Here is a 20,520-nt window from a genome sequence, read left to right as displayed (position 1 = left end):
GCACACACACACACAAGGGCAAATGAAAGGCAATTTAGCAGACAGCGCTTTAGTCTGAATTTCTTTGCCTTATTATGAAATTCATTTGGGAGGGCGAGCCGGAGAAAATAATAATACTTTGGGAAAAAAAAAAAGAGTTGTGTGTTCTTAATTCATTAGTTGTGCGCTGTTGTGCACGCTTGGGGGGGGGGGGGGGGGGCAGGAGAGAAGCAACATTACGCTTTCATCAGATCAAATGAAGCAAAACTCTGCTGTTCCAGGAAGAGCCAATTAAGGCCTTCAAAGAAGTTTATTATTGCCACGGATTAAAAAAAATCATTCTCATCTGATTCATTGGCCCTCCGTGTGTGCGCGTGTGTGTGTTTTGTGAGGGGGAGTGTAGATGTGGTGTGTGAAGGCGCAAGCTTTCCCTTCGCAAGAACACAGTGCTAGAACATGGGGGTTTAACACACATTTCCTGGAAAAACACATCCCATACCTCAAACCTAACTTCCATAATCATCCGAGATTAAAGCACAAAATATTTTCGCAACTAAGGCATACTCCCTGTCTCTTAAATTTGATATACACTGCTTAACCAAAAAAAACAAGCCAAACACCATTAGATGGCATTTTTGCCTTTGTCAATTCATTTCCAAAATATCCATCAAGCACCACCAGGTGACAGCTCATCGCTCAAGTGTCTTGTGTGCCAACTTCTACGTTTTCAGAGTTAGAATTTGTTTGCTTTTTGTTATAAGACAACATTTTTCAAGCTTCAGATTGGACCGTTGCTCACTAAGTCACTGTAATGCTCTGGTATGTGGGCAAGAAAAACTTTCAGCTGCTTGTCTAACGGGACCAGCAATCAAACACGGTAATGAAAAAAGAGAGAACACTCGCAAGGAGCAGTCGTAGACCACGACTCACGCCCAGACAATCACACGCAGACTTAACGGCCAACCAATCGTAATATTATTCACTAAGCCACACTACTTTTAGTTGTACCTGTTAACAAGATTTAAAACACTGCTTTATTTATTTATTAATTAATTGTTATTTTATTAGATTTTTTTTTATGTTTTTAGCACAGTTTGAGCATGGAAGAACAGTACTGATTTGACATTATTTTTTATGGGGGGAGGGGGGGTGATATAAGCACTGGTCTTGTGATGGCCTCATGACGCCTCCAAGCGCTAACTAATCTTAACCCACATCTGACGGACTGACACGGTCGCAGAGGAATGCGCCGACCCGAGTCTACTTAATAATACCACCCTGGCATTTAGCTGCACACTGCGATTATGCAACGCTCTCATGGGGCTAAACTCCGGCAGGGCAAAATATCTCAACTGCTCACCTGGGGTGAGGGACTTAAACCAGCATTTGAGGAATTGGGATTTGCTTGGTTAAGAGTTATGAAAGACTCAATTTCACTTAGACTTGGTATTTCACGAGACTCAACTCTACTTAGACATGGACTTAACAAGTCTTGCCCATTTGCAATAGAAAATCTGCATTTTCAGGAAAATTCTCAAAAGAAATGCAAGACAACAACTACATCGTGTAACTTATCCGTCAATTTAAAACCCACAAAGACAGGTAAGCTACATTAACGTGACAGGTTAACTCACTAATGGCTGGTGAAACTTAAACCATGTCAGTCATACGTTTGATTGAGAAGACAATTAAGAAATACCCAATAGAAAGATGGACTGGTTTGGGAGTTGGGATCATTAAAAAAAATAAATAAATAACGCAAGGGCAGATATTGAGTGTAAAGCCACCTCTGTGCCAATGTACAAAAAGTTCAGACAGTGTTTCAAAAGTCACTTTATACTTGGCTTTCTTAAATTTGGGTAATTAAATTTTAATGAAACAGTAAAGGTAGAATCGTAGCTATCAATTTGACAGATTGGATTCCATCAGCATTTGACAGCCAACCAAATCAGAACTGAAAAAAAATAAATAATAATAATGTGCAGTGATTTTTGGGAGAGCTAGTGTTTTGACTTATAACTTGTTGAAGGCTTGATACATGTTATCTGTGACCTGCCCTATCAAATCAAGTCATTTTGTGTGTGGTCTGCTACGATTATCCCAACACAGAGCACCACATACCAATAATTGAATCCAGTTCTCGCGTGATCACACGTATCTCCCAAACGCCAAGACGAGCAAGGCACTTACATGGTTGCCGAGTGTTTTCCGTAGAGGCTCGAGACGGGAGCGTTGTACGTCGGCGCTTAATAATTAAGATTGTCGGCCCCGACTTGGACTTTTGGACCCTGTTGTCGGGACAAATCCACTCTTAACACACCTCAGACCAAAGAATAATCGTACAGGAACAGTCACAAGATAATTAGGTGTTTGACATCCTTGGTTGGAAGGAGCAACATTGGGACAAAAACAGCCCAATTTTCTTTGTGTGTAACGCAAGTAATTTATGACTTATTAAATGACTTATGAAATTTAGTAGACTCAACGCGACTGGATTGTTTTTTTTGGCAAAATAACTAAACTTGCATATAACATGCACATACAGGATGTGACATCCTCTACCTCTGCTGCTCAACAAGAGTAAGTAAATACGTGAACGTGTCACCCCGAGGAGCTCCTGAGAAAAATAAAACTCCCAACAGCGTTAAAACATTGCGTAACGCGCAGCGTTCGCTAAAACGGGATCACCTTCAAAACCGCTCGCACATCATTGATACCGACAGACTGCGACGAGCACTCAGTAGGACTGCGGGCTTGAAAGAAAGATTTCAATTTGGCTTTCGGGAGAGGGAGAGAGCGAGAGCAAGAGAGAGTGGAGAGGGTCGGTGGTGGGGAAGGGGGGCTTTGCTATAAAAGGGAGCGGTGGATAAGCTTCAAGGCTTATCCTATTCATTACTGGAGGAGAAAGAGAGCGAAAGAGAGAAATCTCGGCATCGACCTATAAATAAATGAATGGTGGGATAAACACATCAATAAAACATATGTATTCTAATAGATCACGCTCTAGTTACACTTGATGGGATTGAGGCGACCCAATGAGCTCAATCACGGCGACGCGATCATCCCGGGGAAAAGCCGCACAAGGCTAAAGCCGCCGCGGCTATAAATAACAATCAATGCCACCATAAAATAGGCCACAGCACCTCCCGTCTTCATGTTTGCCTCTTTACACGCCGATTTATTGTACTCTGTTGGGGAGCTTATTTATAATTCATTATAAAAGACTGATTTTTACGGCAAAACAAGCTTCCTCCGGCTCGTTTTGTAATCGCAGGCGTGTTGGTGAGCACTTCTTAAAAAGCTGTAAAACACCGGGCTTGATTTTCCGCTGTCATGTAAACACGTCTGACGAAGGCCAAGCGGGAAGAACCTGCGAGCGAGCGAGCAAGCCTCCACCTGCACGCCGCGTGTTTGACAAGCGCGCAGCTCAACTTTAGTGAGTGAGTCAATCACTTCAGGCAGCGACAGGCTCGTCTGGTATTTAACTTTGTGTGTTTGTGTGTGTGTGTGGGTGTGTGGGGGGGGGGGTGTGTGCGTGTGTGCATGTGGGGGGGGGCTGTTGTAGGGTGCTTGACGGGGTATCAGGCATTGCATCACAATTATTTTATTCTTTCAAAATGATGACTTGCACAGGAAGTGGTTAAGGCCACACAATGCCTACAAAATTGTGCTAATACAAACACAGGGATTATATTTGTGTTTAATCAAATTCGGGCATTTGCAAATATCTGTTTTTAATTTAGATTTTTTTTTTTTAACATACATTTTGTTTTTCATGTTATGGCCAATCCAGTAACTGAATCATAATCAGTTTGTGCATTTCTGGTATTGTTAATTTGAAATAATAAAGATAAATAAAGAGATGAAAATAAAATAAAACAAAATAATACCAATTCAAAAAAATACAATTCAGTGTTTGACAGAAGAAAAATAATAGCCAGATAAATTGGCAATGAAAATAATCCTGAACAGCAGCACCAGCGCGCACCAATTTTCAAGGTTTGCACGTTATGCGCCGTCGCTCAGCGGATTGACAACAAAGCCAGATTCGCACCGCACTGTCACAGGATCTGCGCCAACCCAGAAAACAGGTTAGCCGTGACGTCTGCAACGCGAGCCTGGCGGCCACTTTGATGTCAAGTTTCAGTCAACAGCAGAGGGCGGTGCTGCATAAAATGTCAGAAAAAAAAACGGGGATTTATCTGCTTAATTATTATGATTCAACTAAAGCAACATTTATCAGAGCCCCGTTTCGACTCGTTGCCGACCATACAACATTGCAAATTGACTTGGCTTCCACTTGAAGGCGTCATTGTTCCATTTGCAAGAGTGTTGACCCAAATTGCGCCGATCAGCCTTGATGTGTGAGAATCACATGTAGCGATGAAGCCTTATTTTAAGTAAGGTTGCTGATATTATCTCCTGAATGCAACTTGTTTCTTCCTTGGAAATCTAGCCCCTTCTTCTGTCATTATCTTTTCATAACAATCTTTCCAAAGATGACTGTTTGTTTTCCTTATTCATTTTCATTGGCTTTACTGGTTTGATATATAGGGTGGCAAAGTGGACGACTGGTTAGCACTTCCGCCTCACAGTACAGTGGTGCATGGTTTGATTCTGGCTCTGTGTGGAGTTTGCATGTTTGCATACGCTCCGGTTTCCTCCCACATTCCAAAGAGATGCATGGTAGGTTGATTGGTCACTCTAACTTTTGTCCCTAGGCGTGATTGTGAGCGCAAGTGGTTGTTTGTCTTTCTGTGCCCTGCGATTGGCAACCAGATTTAGCTTTTTCCAAGCGCCACAGCTGCAACAACATGTAACGCTGATTATGTAACGTCTATACCGATGATGGATATTATAATCACGCAGCTCTGATGAAAAGCGAGAAAAATAAGGCCGGAATGATAGAATATTGTTTACACCCGAGGAGCAAAATATCAGAAAGGGCTCACTGTGCAAAACAAACATTTGTTTTGAAATGAAATAGCTGGTGACTGTTTAGAGCACGTATGAAATCCAACAGACATGGCACAAGATGAATTAACATGCAATGAAGACGGAAGAAAACACCTGGTGTCTATTTTTACTTGTTGCGAGCTATTTATCGTGATCAAGGCAGTTAACCTCAGCCAAGCCACAGATGTTTGTTTACCTCCCGGCAATCTTGCTAAAAATACAAACAAGAAGCGACGTGGGAGCCTCACGTATATTGTCAATAAATACTGTACACGTCAATCACTACACGTGGCGGCAGCATATGCGTTTAGGTCAACCCAAGTTGTAAATGTGTTTTTTTTATACGTATTACTGGGAGGTGAAATGTTGAATAAAATAAATCAACTCCTGAATGCATCAAATCTACCCAATTTGTGAAACAAGTCAATATTTTTGCAGCTTTGACCCAATCCACTCAGGCAGCAATGAGAACTATCGCCAGATTCCAGTATGGCTTGTTTCATTTCTATAGCACAATACAGAAGTAGTGCGAATCTCAAACATGAAAAGTGAGGCAGCAAAGTGAGCGAAAACAAAAAATGGAAGTCACTGCCAAAAGAATTTTGGCCATGACTGCATTAGTAATTGTTTGATGAAGAGGAAAGACAATGACACATTTGTTGGAGTTTTGGCATTAGCGACTTGTTAAATGCAAAACAATTTTATAACATAGTCGCAAGAAGGTCAGCGCACATGCCGTGCATGCAGATTTCATTTCACCTAATGTGATTTTCATGTTTCGAAGGGCGAGCCAGTGAGCAGCTGAAGTTGTGGAAAGTGTGACATCATACTGTAAGTTCATGTTGCGCAGGAGTCAATGTTTTTTTTTTCCTGTTTTTTTCTTTTTTTTGGTATTTCTCGATGTGATATCACAGAGTGAAACATGGCCTATTTTTCTTAGTTTTTTTCCCCCCTCTCCTCCTCCTGGCACATTCTAGTGCAGGAAGATTTATGAAGCCAAAGCGTCCACAGGTTGTTTTTCATCCAGCCAATGGCGACAATATTAATCTTTAAAGCAATAAAAGGCCTTTACTCTCATTCCCTCCGCGCAAAGATTCGACTGGAGATCCCTGCTTAATAAAAAAAAGCCAAGCAGCAATGACTGAGAGTTTTCCAACAAACAAACACATCACTGCTTGAAATATAGAGTTTGACACGGCAGACAAGGACTAGATTAGAGCTGACGTGCGACGACAAGTCGTGTTTCCCAATGTGATTGCCTGGCTTCTTTCCATGTGATGAATTAAGCCCGTGTGAGGGTTGGGTTTCTGACACAAGAGGGGAACGAAGGGTCAGCACGACTCCAGGAATTGAAGGAGGTGGGAGGATGAGGGAAAAGTGTAGATCATAATATAAATCGAGTAGGCATCTGCGGCTTGCGTGCTTGAAATGGTTTCGATTTGCGCCCGCTGACCGCGGAAGTCCTTTAGCAATTGTCAGAAAGTGAGTAACTGAGTACAAATACTTTCAAGTACTTTAACTGTTATTTTTGTTTAATAGCTATTTCAGGGATTGAGTGTTTTTTTTTTTTTTTTTTTTTTACTTGTTAGTTGCACTCCCTACATTTGAAAAGTAGTATTGGTCATTAGCTAAAACTTTATTGTGTTTAAAAACATGCGGTTCTATTAATTATTTTAAAACAATGTTCAAATCCCAAGTAATGACAAAATACATGAACGAGGTCACATTTTTACATTTGAGTCCGATATTGGTGTTGAAAAAATATTTTTTTCTTGTCTTTCTTTACAAATTCTATTGTGTGAAATTATACATGGACTATGATTTATTTTATTTTTTTGCTGGTGAATTTTGTTTCTGTTGGCGATTTTGTGGTAAATAATTTTCTTTGTTGAAATTTACTTTATGTAAAAAAGGTGTCAGCTAGATAAGCTTTCCGCATCATTTTAGGCCTTTCGAATGACTTAAATAAATAACCAACAAAAACAACCAATTAATTTGTCATTTTTTTATGACTGAAATCACATTAGCAATGCTTTGGGATTTGTTTTGTTGATCAAATAAAAGATAGACCAATGCAAGACAGCTCTAAAGCAGAAAATAGGTGTGATGTAACAATTTATTATTATTATTATTATCATTATTATTATCATTATAATCAGTATGAGCGCCTATTTAACAAAAGACGGGAAACCATTATGTGCACGCAAAGATGTTTAATTTCTTGTGCCAAAATATCTAAACCAGCCTTATACAGTATTTCTTTGACAGTAAAATGTCATTTTTACTTTTCACTTTTGTACTTTTGTACATTTCATAATCTGCAAGTACTGAAGTCAAATCAATCGTTAATCTTTTTTGTACTCATGTATCTGTAAATGTACTTGCGTCGCGGCGACACCAACCTACAATTTCTGTTGCAGCAGCATGGCCTTTACAACGCTTTGCTTTTTGTTTTTTTGCCATTGAAACCTACACAACATTCCCTCTGGCGTGAGCCAACGTGGGCGTCGTCTAATCCGAGCAGGCAATGAACGTGTGCTTATAATGATATATTATAAACAATAACTGTCACCCGTGTCCTCAAGTGCACGGGTGATTTAAAAAAAAAAAAAGTTCCTTCAGTGCTACACTAACTGTTACGCTGGCTGAGAGCCTGCGAGGGAGTCCATCCCAGATGACTGAGGGCGCAAGAAATGGGATGCACCCTTGTCTGACTGGCTGCCTGCCACACAAAACAGGCATTAAGACTTATATTTAGACAAAAGATTGGACTGTGGGAGGGAGCCCGAGTAAGCAAACTCAATCCTAAAGCCATTCTAGCCAATCAGAAGTTGGAAGAAACTCACATTCTGAGAAAAGGCTCAGCAACAGCAAGATGTCTCGTACACAGCAAACTAGCTCCATTAGAGCTCGAACACAAGATATGGCTTTTTAAACAAAACATAGCAAAGGCACTCAGTCAAACAAAAGACAACCAAAACTGTTTTTGGAGACCAGAAAGGATTAAAGGCATTTCAATTCATTTCAAAAGAGAAAGTTTAGTTACGATACAGTGCACCCCGCATACTTGCGGGTCGGCACCTGCAGATTCACCTATTCCTTGATTGTTTTATTAAAAACTATTTTCAATTTTGTGAGGGGGAGCCAACTTGTATTTGTCTGAAATGTTGTGGTTACAATAAATATATAAATAAATAAATAAAATCCCTCAACCCAATAAAATGGGCTTAAATTACATCAGGATTTGTTGCTATGTGGGGGCCAGCCCGGTCCCTAACGCCACTGCGCTGGTAAATTGAGTTACAAGCTTGGCCACGGGACAAATTAAAGTCCAAAGTCAGAGAAAAGCATACAATTCCATTTGAAAGAACTAATTTCTCGCACGTTATGTGCGATACGCATACTGCATACATGTGTCATTACCCCGATGACGATATTGAGGGCGATATATTGTGCGACCTGTACCACTGTAAATAAAGACAAGATCATATCATTTTGATACTGTCCCGTGGGATTTTTGGCTTAAAAAGTCAATTTCCTAACAACAATCCCATTTGTGTGTGCTTGCCGTGGCTCTCGGGACTCCCCCCCCGACTGCCAAGAAGAGCCTTCCCGTTTCCCGCTCTGGGCTCCGAGTGCTTTAAAAGCTTGAAGAGCAGATCGCTTCGGATAAAAGCCTGATGAGTGTCTTTGCGGATATCAAGTCTTACGTCACCCACTCCACCGCAATAGTACAGTACAAAACTACACGGGTACAGTGGCGAGCGTTAACGCTGCAATAGCGGTCGGATGATGACTCCAAATTCACCTTGACAAATGGGAATAAATCACAGCGTATAAATATAAATCAAGAGTGAGCCGCTGCCGCCGCCGCCGCTTATATAACCAATGCGCCTGTACACCTACTGCGCCGCTGTGATGAATCCATAATCGGGCCCGCCAGGAATAGAGTCAATCACACCATTTTTCTTTCTTCTGTATTTCACACTGCGCTTTCTTTCATCTGACTGACCAGCTGACGCGCACAAGCCTCATTCCGTCACTTCGCTGTAGAAAAGAGAAAAGTTGATTATGTCACAGCTGGACGCCATTACTCCAGCGCCGGTATTTATCTGAATAAAAGTGGCTACGGAGCCAGGAAATGGCGGCTTACGTATGCGCAAAGCTCACAAATGTGCTTATAATAATAATAAGCCAGATGCCCTCCGAGGCCCTTGGCAGCATGATGGAAATTTGCTGCTTGTCAAGCACAAACAAGTGAACAGAGAAACTATATATGGTGGTGGAAGGGGGGAGGAGGTTGTGTTGGTTAGTGCTTGTAAACCTCCAAATGCAGAAAAAGTGGCGCTCCCCGCGGCTGATGAAAATAAACCGATGGTGGCATCGAGCCAAACGGAGGCCGCAGGATGTTGGCGTCACGATGGCAAAGTTATTTTCCAAACCCTGGAGAGTGACTGCTGAGTAATTGCCCTGTAAGAGGTGAGGCGCGAAGGGAAAGTCACTTAACTAATGACCTTCCGGCTATGCTGCAGGTCAGAATCACCCACGGGAAAAAAAAATACTCAATCACTCCAATTTAATGACACAAAACAGGGACAAGTGTTTCATTTCCTATTTTAGCACAAGTTATTCTGCAGCAAAATTCGTTTTCGCTTGAGCCCACTGGCTGCTGACACATTTCTACTTTTCACAAGCCTACATTGACTCAAACAAGTCCAAGGTCAAATGTTCAACTCAGTCAAAATATCCCAGTTAGTGTTTCTCACATTCCACAAAGGTCCAGTCATAATTCTCAAATAAATGCATTTACCCACAAGCACCTCCCCGCCCTCCTTGCCCCGCCCCTCATTCCAATGAACACAGAAATGAAAGTCAAAATTTCTCGACCTATTCAAAACATCCAACGAACTTAAAAAATTATTTCATTTTTTCCTCAGGAAAATGCTAAAATGAATTGAGAAAGTCCACTTTATTACTGACCTTTCCCAACATTTCGATTCAAATCATTACATCTTCAACATTCCCAGAATTCCTACCATTTGAAGTCCACATTTTATTTCACAAAATTCCCAAATAGGGAAATGCACCATTTTTCCACTGATTCGTTACAAACATTCCAACTTGTCGAACAAGCCCACATTTTCCTTGAGAAAATTCACAGAAAGATGCGAGAAATTAACCATTGTTGGATTTTTTCGAAACATCACAATTTCAAAATGTTCAACATTGCAAAAATTACGATTTTGTGAAGAAGACAGAAATGACGCCTCCCAGTTTCATCTCTTCGTTGTCATGACATCAACTTTTGTTGAGATGGATTCAATATGCAAAAGGTCAACATTCATAGGATGAACACAAACCGCAGCAATGACTTTGAAAGAGGACGAGCGAGCTGTTATTATGAAAGTCCCTTCGTCAGGAGATGAATCACATCTACTTGTTTTCGTGTGATGCAATCAGAAGAGCAGACATGTTGCGGCACTCCAAAAAATTCCAGAGCATAACGCTTTAAGACAGGCGAGGCTGTTTGAATGGCGGCGCTCCACTGACTCGCTTCCCGGCCGGTTAAAAACACTTTTGAAAATTGAAACAGCCAGATCCAATTCAGTGGTTGTTGATGCAACTAAAACAGCATCCATGTTATCCATTATATCATAAAAACGAAACAATCAATTCGAATTTTTATCAAAATGTGAATGGAATTACGTGCATAAAATTGTATACAAAAAAATTAAAGGCTAATGCTAAAATCAGATTTGATCATACAGGTAATGACATATAGTAAGCCGTTTTAAAACAATCGGAACATTGGGTTGGTTTTGTTTTCTGACCTTTGCAAGCAAACTGAGTACTGAAAAAGCATAGTTATATTTCCTGTTTCTTATGACAGACAAAGTCTGACAAAGAAAGGCAAAGAATCGTCATGAAGGTTTCACAGTTATACTCCAGCCACAACTCACCGAACTGGTCACAGATGCTCTTGTTGCGCAGCAGCGTGGGATGCTCGAAGGTGTCGCGGCAGTACAGGATGCGCGTGTTGGCGCTGAGCGCCGCGATGCCGCCCAGCGCCAGCACCGTGTGGTTGAGCAGAAGAGAGCTGGGCTGGTCTCGAAGCCGCACCAGCACCGAGCGGTAGCGGCAGTACTGCGGGTAGCTGAGGACCAGCACCTTCCTGCCGTCTTCTTCCTGACCTGTACAAACACACACATACACACACACGAACGCACCCCCACACACGCACACACACGCACAGACACACACGCAGAGGTTCAGGTTTGTGTCCACTCCATTCCAGAGACTGCACCACGAATTTTCAAAAGTCAAAATTTCAATAACCACTAACACTGGCTGTCACACAGTCATGAGCAACTGGGACTCGTAAGAAGGTCACACAATTATTGGCTGCTTACAGAGTAAAATCAACAAGCCACCTCTTTGAAGTGAACTGGGGTCACTAGCTTTTTTTCCTCCCTCCTTCTGTGAGAGCAGAGAGAGGATGGGTGAGCAGTTACACACAATTGAATACTCCGTTGATGTGCAGTGTCCAAAAAAATTAAATTCAGAAAATGGTCCCAGCGGTTACTAGTTAGTCGCTAGGACAAAATGAGTAGTCTGTTCTAAAAATAGCTCACTGGTGATGGGACACTGTGACTTACTAAGAAGAATTAAACAAAAGAAGAACGTTAACATTGATTTATTTATTTGTATAAACTGAACAAGGTAAACGTTTATTAATATACAAAATCTATATTTTGTTGAAAAATAGTGTGTTCAACGGGAAGGAAAATGTTTATATTTACGCAAATATTAAAAAAACAAAAAAAAAAAAAAAAACACTTTAGAGATGTAATTTTAATACCGTGATACAGCAGGGTTATCATGCCGGTCGGACTCTAATCTCGGCCCATTCCTCAGTGCGCTGCTCACAGATATATAGTAGGGAAAGTTAATAGAAAGCATGGACATTAGCTGAGCATAACCGGTAAAAGGAGCATGTGGTGTCAACCTATTCATAATTTAGGTTTTTATATATATCTATATCTCAATATCTATCTATCTACATCTCTATATCGATCTATCTACATATCTACATATCTATCTATCTATCTACATCTCTATATCGATCTATCTACATATCTACATATCTATCTATCTATCTATATATATATATATGTATATATATATACACATATATATACTATACAACTTTATTTATACAGCGCATTTCACAACAGCTGGAGCTGTAACAACATATACAGTACATAGTGCCGCAATTTAAAAAAAAAAAAAATTCTCTTCTGTGCTTCAGCGTAAATGCGCATTACAGCAGCAATGCTAATTTAAATTAAAAAGTAAGCTTTACATGCAGCCCTTCCTCATTATGAAAGAACAATTCTCAAACCACCCTCACAACAATGTAAATATAATTAAATTCAGTTCACATATTGCGTTTTTTATATATTTACAAGCCAGTAATCACCCTGTTCAGCTGTATCTGCATTGCCCCTCCAACGTGCATGTAATTAAGATGCAAACGCAATGTGAAATGGAGTGTGTCTCCGCCATATTTGTCACTACACTCTCATGTCTGTTGCAAAAAAACGGATACGCACAATGCCTAATCCACAATGCGTTAGTAGTAATCCGGGTCATCCGTGATGCAAAACAAGCACATACTGCATTTTGCATGTGTCGATTGTATTCTGCCTACTAGGGATAGGGAAGCACAACAAAACATTTTGTGTTAAGGTTAAACAAAAACTAAATGAATAAAATCAATTCAAGTGTTTATTTCAGTTTTCTTAAGCACAGTACATTTCCCTAAATATATTCTTATGATTTCCGTCTCGTCTACATTGAAAAACTGGATTGGTGCCCGAGCTAAGTCAAGTGAAATATGTTTACCAGTATTTCTTTAGTGTTTTCTTAGTATTTTTAGGTAACTTAATAGTACGAGTGCAACTCAGCATAGTGTATAGTTTTCGTTTCCATTTCAAATACATTCAAATTTTACACGTTTGCGCCAAACATCCATGCAAATTGTGTTTGTGGGTGGCTGCGGCACCACACGAGTGCATACAGACAAGCATGGCAGCGATTTAAAAAAATAAATAAATAAATAAAAAATCCAAAATATGTGTACAAATCTATGTCCCGTTATACGGCTGGCTCTGCTCGTATAGCTCCAGCATACAAAAGCGGCCGGCAACTCGCCTGACGAAGCCGCGGCAGGCAGTTGGCAACACGAATATGAATAATTCATAGTCACCCAGCTCCACTTTTATATCGCCCTTGGACATGACATTCAGGCGGATTTCCGCCGCCGACTTGTGTTTTAGGAGCTGATTCTTTCGTTATGTTATTGAGCTTGAAGGCTGATAAACCTTTGTTTAGATTTTTTTTCTTCCTACATAACACTTTTGCAGCAGACTATCAGGCCCATGAATGGCAGCTAGCGTGATGACCACTTCCAAACAAACTGCAAAGTCTAAACCTTCTGACTATGGGAAGGAAACCCATCACAAATGAGACAAAAGGACCAAACGCAGCATTTGTGTCATCGTATTTAACGAGCTGACAAGCACCATATCACGAGCTAAACTGCGAGTAATTTTCCTCCATTCCACACGGTGGTGTCACATCACTACTTTTGTCTAAACAAACCACCTCAACTCATTTCAAATTGATCTTCCACTCAAACCATTACGGTTTACGGTGAAAATCACGCAGACGGAATTTTTCACTCTGCATGACATAACCTGCGCACACACGTGCATGTTGTGAAAAATCACAAAGCCGGCAGATTTACGGTCTATTATTGCAAACATGCACTGCACTGACACCCTGTATGTATTAAATATTGCGCTTCTGACAGGTTTCGCTTGCAGGTATGGCAGCGTCTTTTCCCACACTCCCGAAATGTCACGGCTTTTATTGTGTGTGTGTCTCTCACTGTAATCCCCCCCCCCGAAACACACGCACACACATTGTACTTGATTACATTCAATTTGCAGAGAGCGCCACAGGGCTTTGATAAGCATAAACGGGCATTTGTCGAGGCCTGCGCATTTGTGCGCGCCAAGCGCATTTTGTAAGTTTCCCTCTTTGTTCTACCAACGCGACCTTTCACAATTAAAGGCCGTGGCTGTGTTTGTCTAAGCGTTCTAATTGGTCGCGGCCACGTTGGGATTGTTTTGCCAACGCTGCAGCAATAAACGGCAGTGGTGTCGGGCTCCCAACAGCGCAGTGGCGTAATCGCGCGCCAAACGTTGTCACACAACAGTGGTGTATAGCATTCGAGAGCTTTGACGCCTCACACCTCATAGGGAACATTCCAACAAAAAATGGACTAAACTACTGGTATGCCAAAGGTTGGGTCCAATAATCCATCCAGTTTGACATGGAAAAAAAATTACGCTCAAAGTTCTTTTCCAGTGCCTTTCCTCCACATTTCCCAGGGTCGGAATCATTGCTAACAATGGAAATGGCGAACATTTTGCATGAATACCTCCAAGCAATTCCTGTCGCTTTCCTGTAGCAAGTTCCAGCAATAAAAATTCACTTTGCAGATGTTATGAATAATTTGGAGGCTTAACAGTACAAGCAGAGGATCCGTGTGTGAGGTGGTCCCATTAAAATAGATATTAAAAATATTCAAATGTGCTGAAAGAAATTGTGTGCGCGCGAATGCATCACACTGGGCTCTTTGTGTAACACACACGCACGCGAGCACGTCAGTATTGTTATTTATTGATGGCACACACTCTGCGTGATTGATGCCGTTTTGTTTACAGCGCCGAGTCGCTCTCAATTAGCGGAACGTTCTGGTACATTTTGTCTCATGCCAGCTTGTACAAGCTATGACTCATGCAAATTTAATGAATTTATTTAATTGTTTATGTAACGCCGTCTTCGTGGAGAAATTGCCATTAACGGCCCCCAGGCCTCCCATTTCCACTTGCATGCACTGTCACTGACAGATGCCGTGTCCCCCCAACTACCACCCCTCTCTTTGGTCCGCTTTCAATAAGAGCAAAGCCCAAACGCCAGAAATAATGTCGCATGCATGCATGCGAGCAAGCAGAGGACGGGCGTAAGTCAGATCAGACTGATACGCCTAGACGGCCTGCGGGGAAGACGGCAGAATCGCAAACGACACCTTTCTTTGTTTATTTTTGTGTGTTTGTTTTTTTTTATTGAACCCCATGAATTCTTCAGAAAATGTACAAAAACTCCACAATAAATATTTTGCAAACGGGAAAATAAAGGGACCAAGCGAGAGAGGGGGTGTGAGGGGGGAGAGGGCGAGAGGAAGAGAATTCAAATGTAGCATATACAGTAACTTGAACTGCAAGGTATTGTAAAGGGAGAGTTAAATATATAGGGCCCAAAAACAAATTTTTAAATATATAAAAAAATACCACAAAATGATGAAAAGCACAGCAGTAGAAGAACGTTTTATCTTCAATTTGTTTGAACAAAATATATTTGTTAGGCTTTGTTCCACTTTAGGACCATTCCATTTGATCAGCAACATGACAGGTGGAATTTAAGATATTTTAAAAATATATATTTTTTTTCATAATACAATGGAGCCTTTCATACTTGAGGTTGGTACCCTCATGGATTTATGTGCTGATTTCTTTCTTCAATATTTAGAGATGTTTTTTTTTCATTTGGAGGGTGGGGCGAAGGAAGGTAACAGTGTAAACAAAGAAGACAGGAACAAAATCAGACCCATAAAAGACATTTCATCCAACCTTTCCCCCAATCTTGCTTTCACTCATTTTGTCGGCTCTTTGGCTTTACCCTGCCGTGTTTCAAGCCACATTGTTCCCATACAATTACAATACGATGCAACTTTATTTATAGAGCGCATTTCACAACAACTGGAGCTGAAACAAAGCGCTCTCCATATTGTGTAATATAATTTAGCTGGAAATTAGAACATAAATCAAACCCCATCAACACATATACAACAGATACCAGAAGAACAGCAGAACTGTGACAGTCTAATGTTGAGTCGAAAGCTAAAGAATAAAAAATGTCTTCAAACAGGTTTTAAAAATGGCTTGCCTAACATTTAATGGAAGCTCATTCCATTGGGAAGGACGGGCAACAAAATAGGCACGATCCCCTCTGAGGCTGAGCTTAGTCCTCGGCACCTCAAGCAGCATTTGGTCCGCAGACCTGAGGCAGCGGGCAGGTGCATATGGGGTGGAGGAGGCTTGAAAGGTACGCTACTGCCCGAAGATAGCTGGGATAGGCTCCAGCACACCCCGCAACCCGAGTGAGGAGAAGCGGTACAGATAATGGATGGACGAAGTGCTGCTGTCAAAGAAAGGGCTTCACTTTAGCCAGTTGCCCAATATCTGATATGAGTCATTGCAACTTCAAGAGAGGAAAAAAAAAACTGAAACACAAGAACGTCTGCCAATGTGTCATGGGTGAAACGGGATGTCCAAATTTGAATTGCGACCACAACCATAATAAGATTCCAGCTTCTGACGAAAATGCTTTCCACATCATTTAAGTGTGTTTCCTGCATGTTTCTTCTTTACTAGATTAAAATCAGTAATGAACTAAGGGTATTTTAAAAACAATTTTTTAAAATGTAGTATTTTTATAGTGTATAATAATTATTTTCAGTCACAAGATCATCAAAAGATTTATAATTTAAAAATAATCACAAAACATGTTAAAAATTAAAATGAAAAAAAAAAAATCATAAAAAATATCTTAAACATTGTAATTCAATTATTATCTACTGAAATTTTTTTTAAAATATATTAAGATTACGTTATTTTTTTTTTTTTTGGGGGGGGGGGGGGATAATGTATCCAACTAAATATTTAGTAAGAACATTTCTCAATTTCAAAAAATATTTATGAACAGTAAAAACTACGTACGTTTTAAGGGACAAAATATGAACATATTTTTAACCCCCAAAAATAATGAAAACATTAATATACATATTAGGTTTTATTTTTTTATTATTATTATTATTATTTATTTATTATTATAAAAAATTAATTGGGACAATTTGGAAGATGGAAACACTAACAATTGGCCAGACCCACGTAGACAGAGTAATCATCTGCAAACTTCTATTATAATGTTTTGTGGACTGGCTTTCACTGTTTTACAAAAAAAGAAATATTAAATAAAAACTTTATTATTTAGTTGTTGGTTTTTTTCTGCAATTTATAGCCATGGTTTGCTTGAACTGCTTATTTTTGTCCCAGGAACACACTGACGTCTGCGGCTAATGACTTTCAGGAGTTTTTGATTATAAGGAATAATTGATCGTGCATGTTGCATGCTTGAAAGAGGAGCAGAGCTGAGCAAAAATTTGATTGCAGAGTAGAATTTAATGCGATCACGTAACATCTTTAGATGTATGCACTGTGCATACATCTAACAATTTCTAAAAACTATTACGGGTTCATTTAGCTTTTATGAACGTGCTGCTTTTATGTCATGGCAGCGTGCAGCTGCCAATTATATAAGCTTGAAATGTGCGGAAAAGCTCTGCCTCATGGCAGCTAACGTGTCTAATGACTCGCACTCTGTATTTCCAGCGAAATGTGATAAAGTGGCGTGGTAAATACGCCAATGTCAAACGTTTGATCAAAAGGAAACTTGTGTAAGCCTGAAACGGGGCTGGAGATTCATTTAGTACGGCTTAATTGTCAGAGCAGATGAGAATTAAGAGCAAGTCTCAACTACCCTAGCATTGTCTACGTTAACAAACACACTGCGTTAAAACCCAATCCAGGGAGTTACTGACAAATTTATGACTTAATAATAAATTTTAATGACTTAATAAATACGTCCAGTGTCCAACTCTTCCGAAGTAACATTTTAATCACTTCTATTCACTCCAAAATTGACTGGCTAGGAGTGGAAAGCGTCAAAGCTCTCTCTCCTTGTCCATGCAATGCTAGCTAACAGACCTAAGATGAAACTACTAAACTGTCTTGTGTACATGCTGAAGTTAATTTTCCTTACTCTTATTTACCAAATAATCCACACTAGCTGTTGAGAGTCACACTATCACTTCAAGTCTATGCTAAGATACCTAATGGACCTGTTGTTAAAGTTGTTCAACACAAATTAGGAACAAATCTACGAAACAGGTTTTGCGTATATTTTACCGCCCAAAATTGATCATATTATTTACACCAGCAATGGAGAAATTCAAGTTAGCCCCTCCCATCATTGCTATGCTAACAGACTCATAGTTAGTGGCTCTGAATCAATCACCAAAAACAACTCTTGATGCCTATATGCCAAGATAACTACAACAAGTAGTTAAAATAATGTTGCCCAAGTGATTTAGCATGAATATCTGAATAAATTACAATGTGGAATGAATACTCTGAAGTTGTTCACCGAAAAACAGGCACAATAGCACTTAGCCTCTATGCTAGGCTAACCAACAGAACCGTGGCTAAAGCATTTGCCACAGTAATCAAAGAGATAAACAACATATTTAATAAAATAATACGATCTGTAGTAAGCGTTTTGGACTAGTATGCAACTTTCTGGACTTTTTCTGCCATGTTAGCTAGCTGTAATAAGGTCAATTATTGGTTTTGTTCGTTTATCATGAAACCTATTGTCTTAATAAATAAACACAATTCTTGAATATATAAGAAGACAAGATGAACTCATCCTGTGATGTGGGGTGCCTCAAAAGTTATTTTTTCCTCCTTGATCTGCTCGCCATCAATTGCCTTGACCTCGTTACGCCAGCAGTCTAATCATTGGCGAGCAAAACATGCGCTGCTTCGTTTCTTTATCTGCAAGTTAACAAGGTCTCACCACATCCTGTTGAAATGACTGTGATACAGTTTTTATTTAAGTCAGCGTTCGAGTAAATGATGAGAAAAAAATGACATCTGGAACCGTATTCTATTCTTTTGTTTTTTTTTTATCGATTTTGTAATGGTTATTTAAAAAGCAGAACTTCAGTTTGTATAAAGGATGTAATGTTATGTCAAAAAGTCACTTTTCCGAATGTACCTTGGATTTGGGGTTACGGTTTGAACAAAATGCAAAACCAGACCATAAATGTATTTAATGCTGCTTGAAAAAAAAAATAGTTAAATTAAAGCTTTGTTAAGAATGTGTACGATCAAAACACTATACAACAGATGATTTACTTTTCAGGGAAGTGGAACAAGTTTTTCTTGTTTTGGGGAATGAACAAAGATGAATGAATTACGAGAGGTTGTACGCGCTGCCAAAAGCATACGGTGAACCGTAACGTCCACTAGCCAGCCAACTAGATGCTGAGCTGCTCTATATTTGTTTACGGAGTACATGTGTGCCTAGAGCACACGAGGCTATTATGCTTCCTGTCCCGAATATATATAATAAGTGGTCATTGCAATTTGCAAAGCACTTCTGCTGCATTTCTTGAAACACAAATATCACCTGTAAGCCATCCTTTTTTTATGGTTATTTGAAAAATAATTTACTCACCTACATAATGTGTGATGTTTGCATGTTTTTTTTTAACTGAAGCCAGAAGTAGATACTTTTAACACTCCCATCCCGTTTGTGTGATATGATGCTCCAGCACCTGGAGAAGGAGGGGTGTAGGGTTGGCTTTATTTTGAACCTGATGCGCCGCTCGACGTGCAGAAAGGCACTCATCCGAATAGCGAGTGTGTTTAAGCGATCCGACAAGAGCCCTCCATGCACGTAGGCTCCTGTTCTTAATTACAGCAAAGCGCTAAAGTGCTCTCATTTGTTTCGGCACAGGGAAAAGAAGAAGAAAAAAAAGAAAAAGAAAAAAAGGAAACATTTCTCAAATTTTTTTGAGCAGTTTACACAGCAAATGGGCGACAATTCAGCTTGATTTGGTTGGCAGGGTAAACACAGGCATGAAAGGCTGCATGTCGGCTGAGGAGAGAAGAAGAGAGGACACGAGCACTTTTCCTCCAGTTGATTTATGTGATTCTATTACATTAAACATTCTTTTCCCCCGAGCGGGCTGGGCTCCCTAGCAACCGGCGCTGGCGGCGGCTCTAATGTGTCTGGCGCTGGGCCAGCCCAACGCCGCCTCGCCTTATTGATTGCCAGATTGAAAAGTTTGCATTTAATAGGCCCTGTAATACATGGAGGAGTTATTCAGCGGGGCTTTGCCTGTCAGAAAGAAAAAAGAAAAAAAAAACGACGACAACACTCAAATAGTTTTTTTTTTCTTTTTGGGGGGGGGTTGACAGGGGAAAAAGAAAAAAGGCCCTGAAAAATAAACACAGCTGCGTCAGCGGAAGAGAAGTTGTTTTTGACTGAAAACATGCGTTTGTGTAGTAATGGTGTGGACCTTCTGTGTTGCTTTTCTTCTTTTTTTTCACCCTCCCTCCTCAGACAGGACAATTGCTGAGTTTGGAAAGGGTCAATCCACTTACAGCACGCTCACTTGCGCCTGCGTAAAAAAAAAAAAAAACAAGCTGCCCCACGTGGTCCCCTGAATATGTGCAAGATGAAAAGGAGCAAACGAAATCAACTATCTTGAATGTCACTTTTAAAGGGAGGACTGACGACATCCTACAGATGGCGCTACAGACGCTA

At 40.2% G+C, this 20,520-nt stretch overlaps 1 protein-coding gene across 2 annotated transcripts in view; it reads right to left on the bottom strand.

Moving 5' to 3' along the window:
• Window positions 1-20,520, bottom strand: part of arid5b (AT-rich interaction domain 5B) — a 77,951-nt gene that overhangs the window by 26,732 nt on the left and 30,699 nt on the right. For both annotated transcript variants that reach the window (XM_088304694.1, XM_088304695.1), the window contains one exon: window positions 10,896-11,126. In XM_088304694.1, the coding sequence (XP_088160820.1) occupies window positions 10,896-11,126 (231 nt within the window). The remainder of the gene's footprint in view (window positions 1-10,895; window positions 11,127-20,520) is intronic.

Source organism: Idiotropiscis lumnitzeri, chromosome 9 (genome assembly GCF_059441095.1).
Source record: "Idiotropiscis lumnitzeri isolate Australia: NSW breed Sydney's pygmy pipehorse chromosome 9, RoL_Ilum_1.0, whole genome shotgun sequence".
Lineage (NCBI taxonomy): Eukaryota > Metazoa > Chordata > Actinopteri > Syngnathiformes > Syngnathidae > Idiotropiscis > Idiotropiscis lumnitzeri.
Note: the sequence above shows the minus strand (reverse complement) of the source record. Positions and strands in the feature narration are given on the sequence as shown.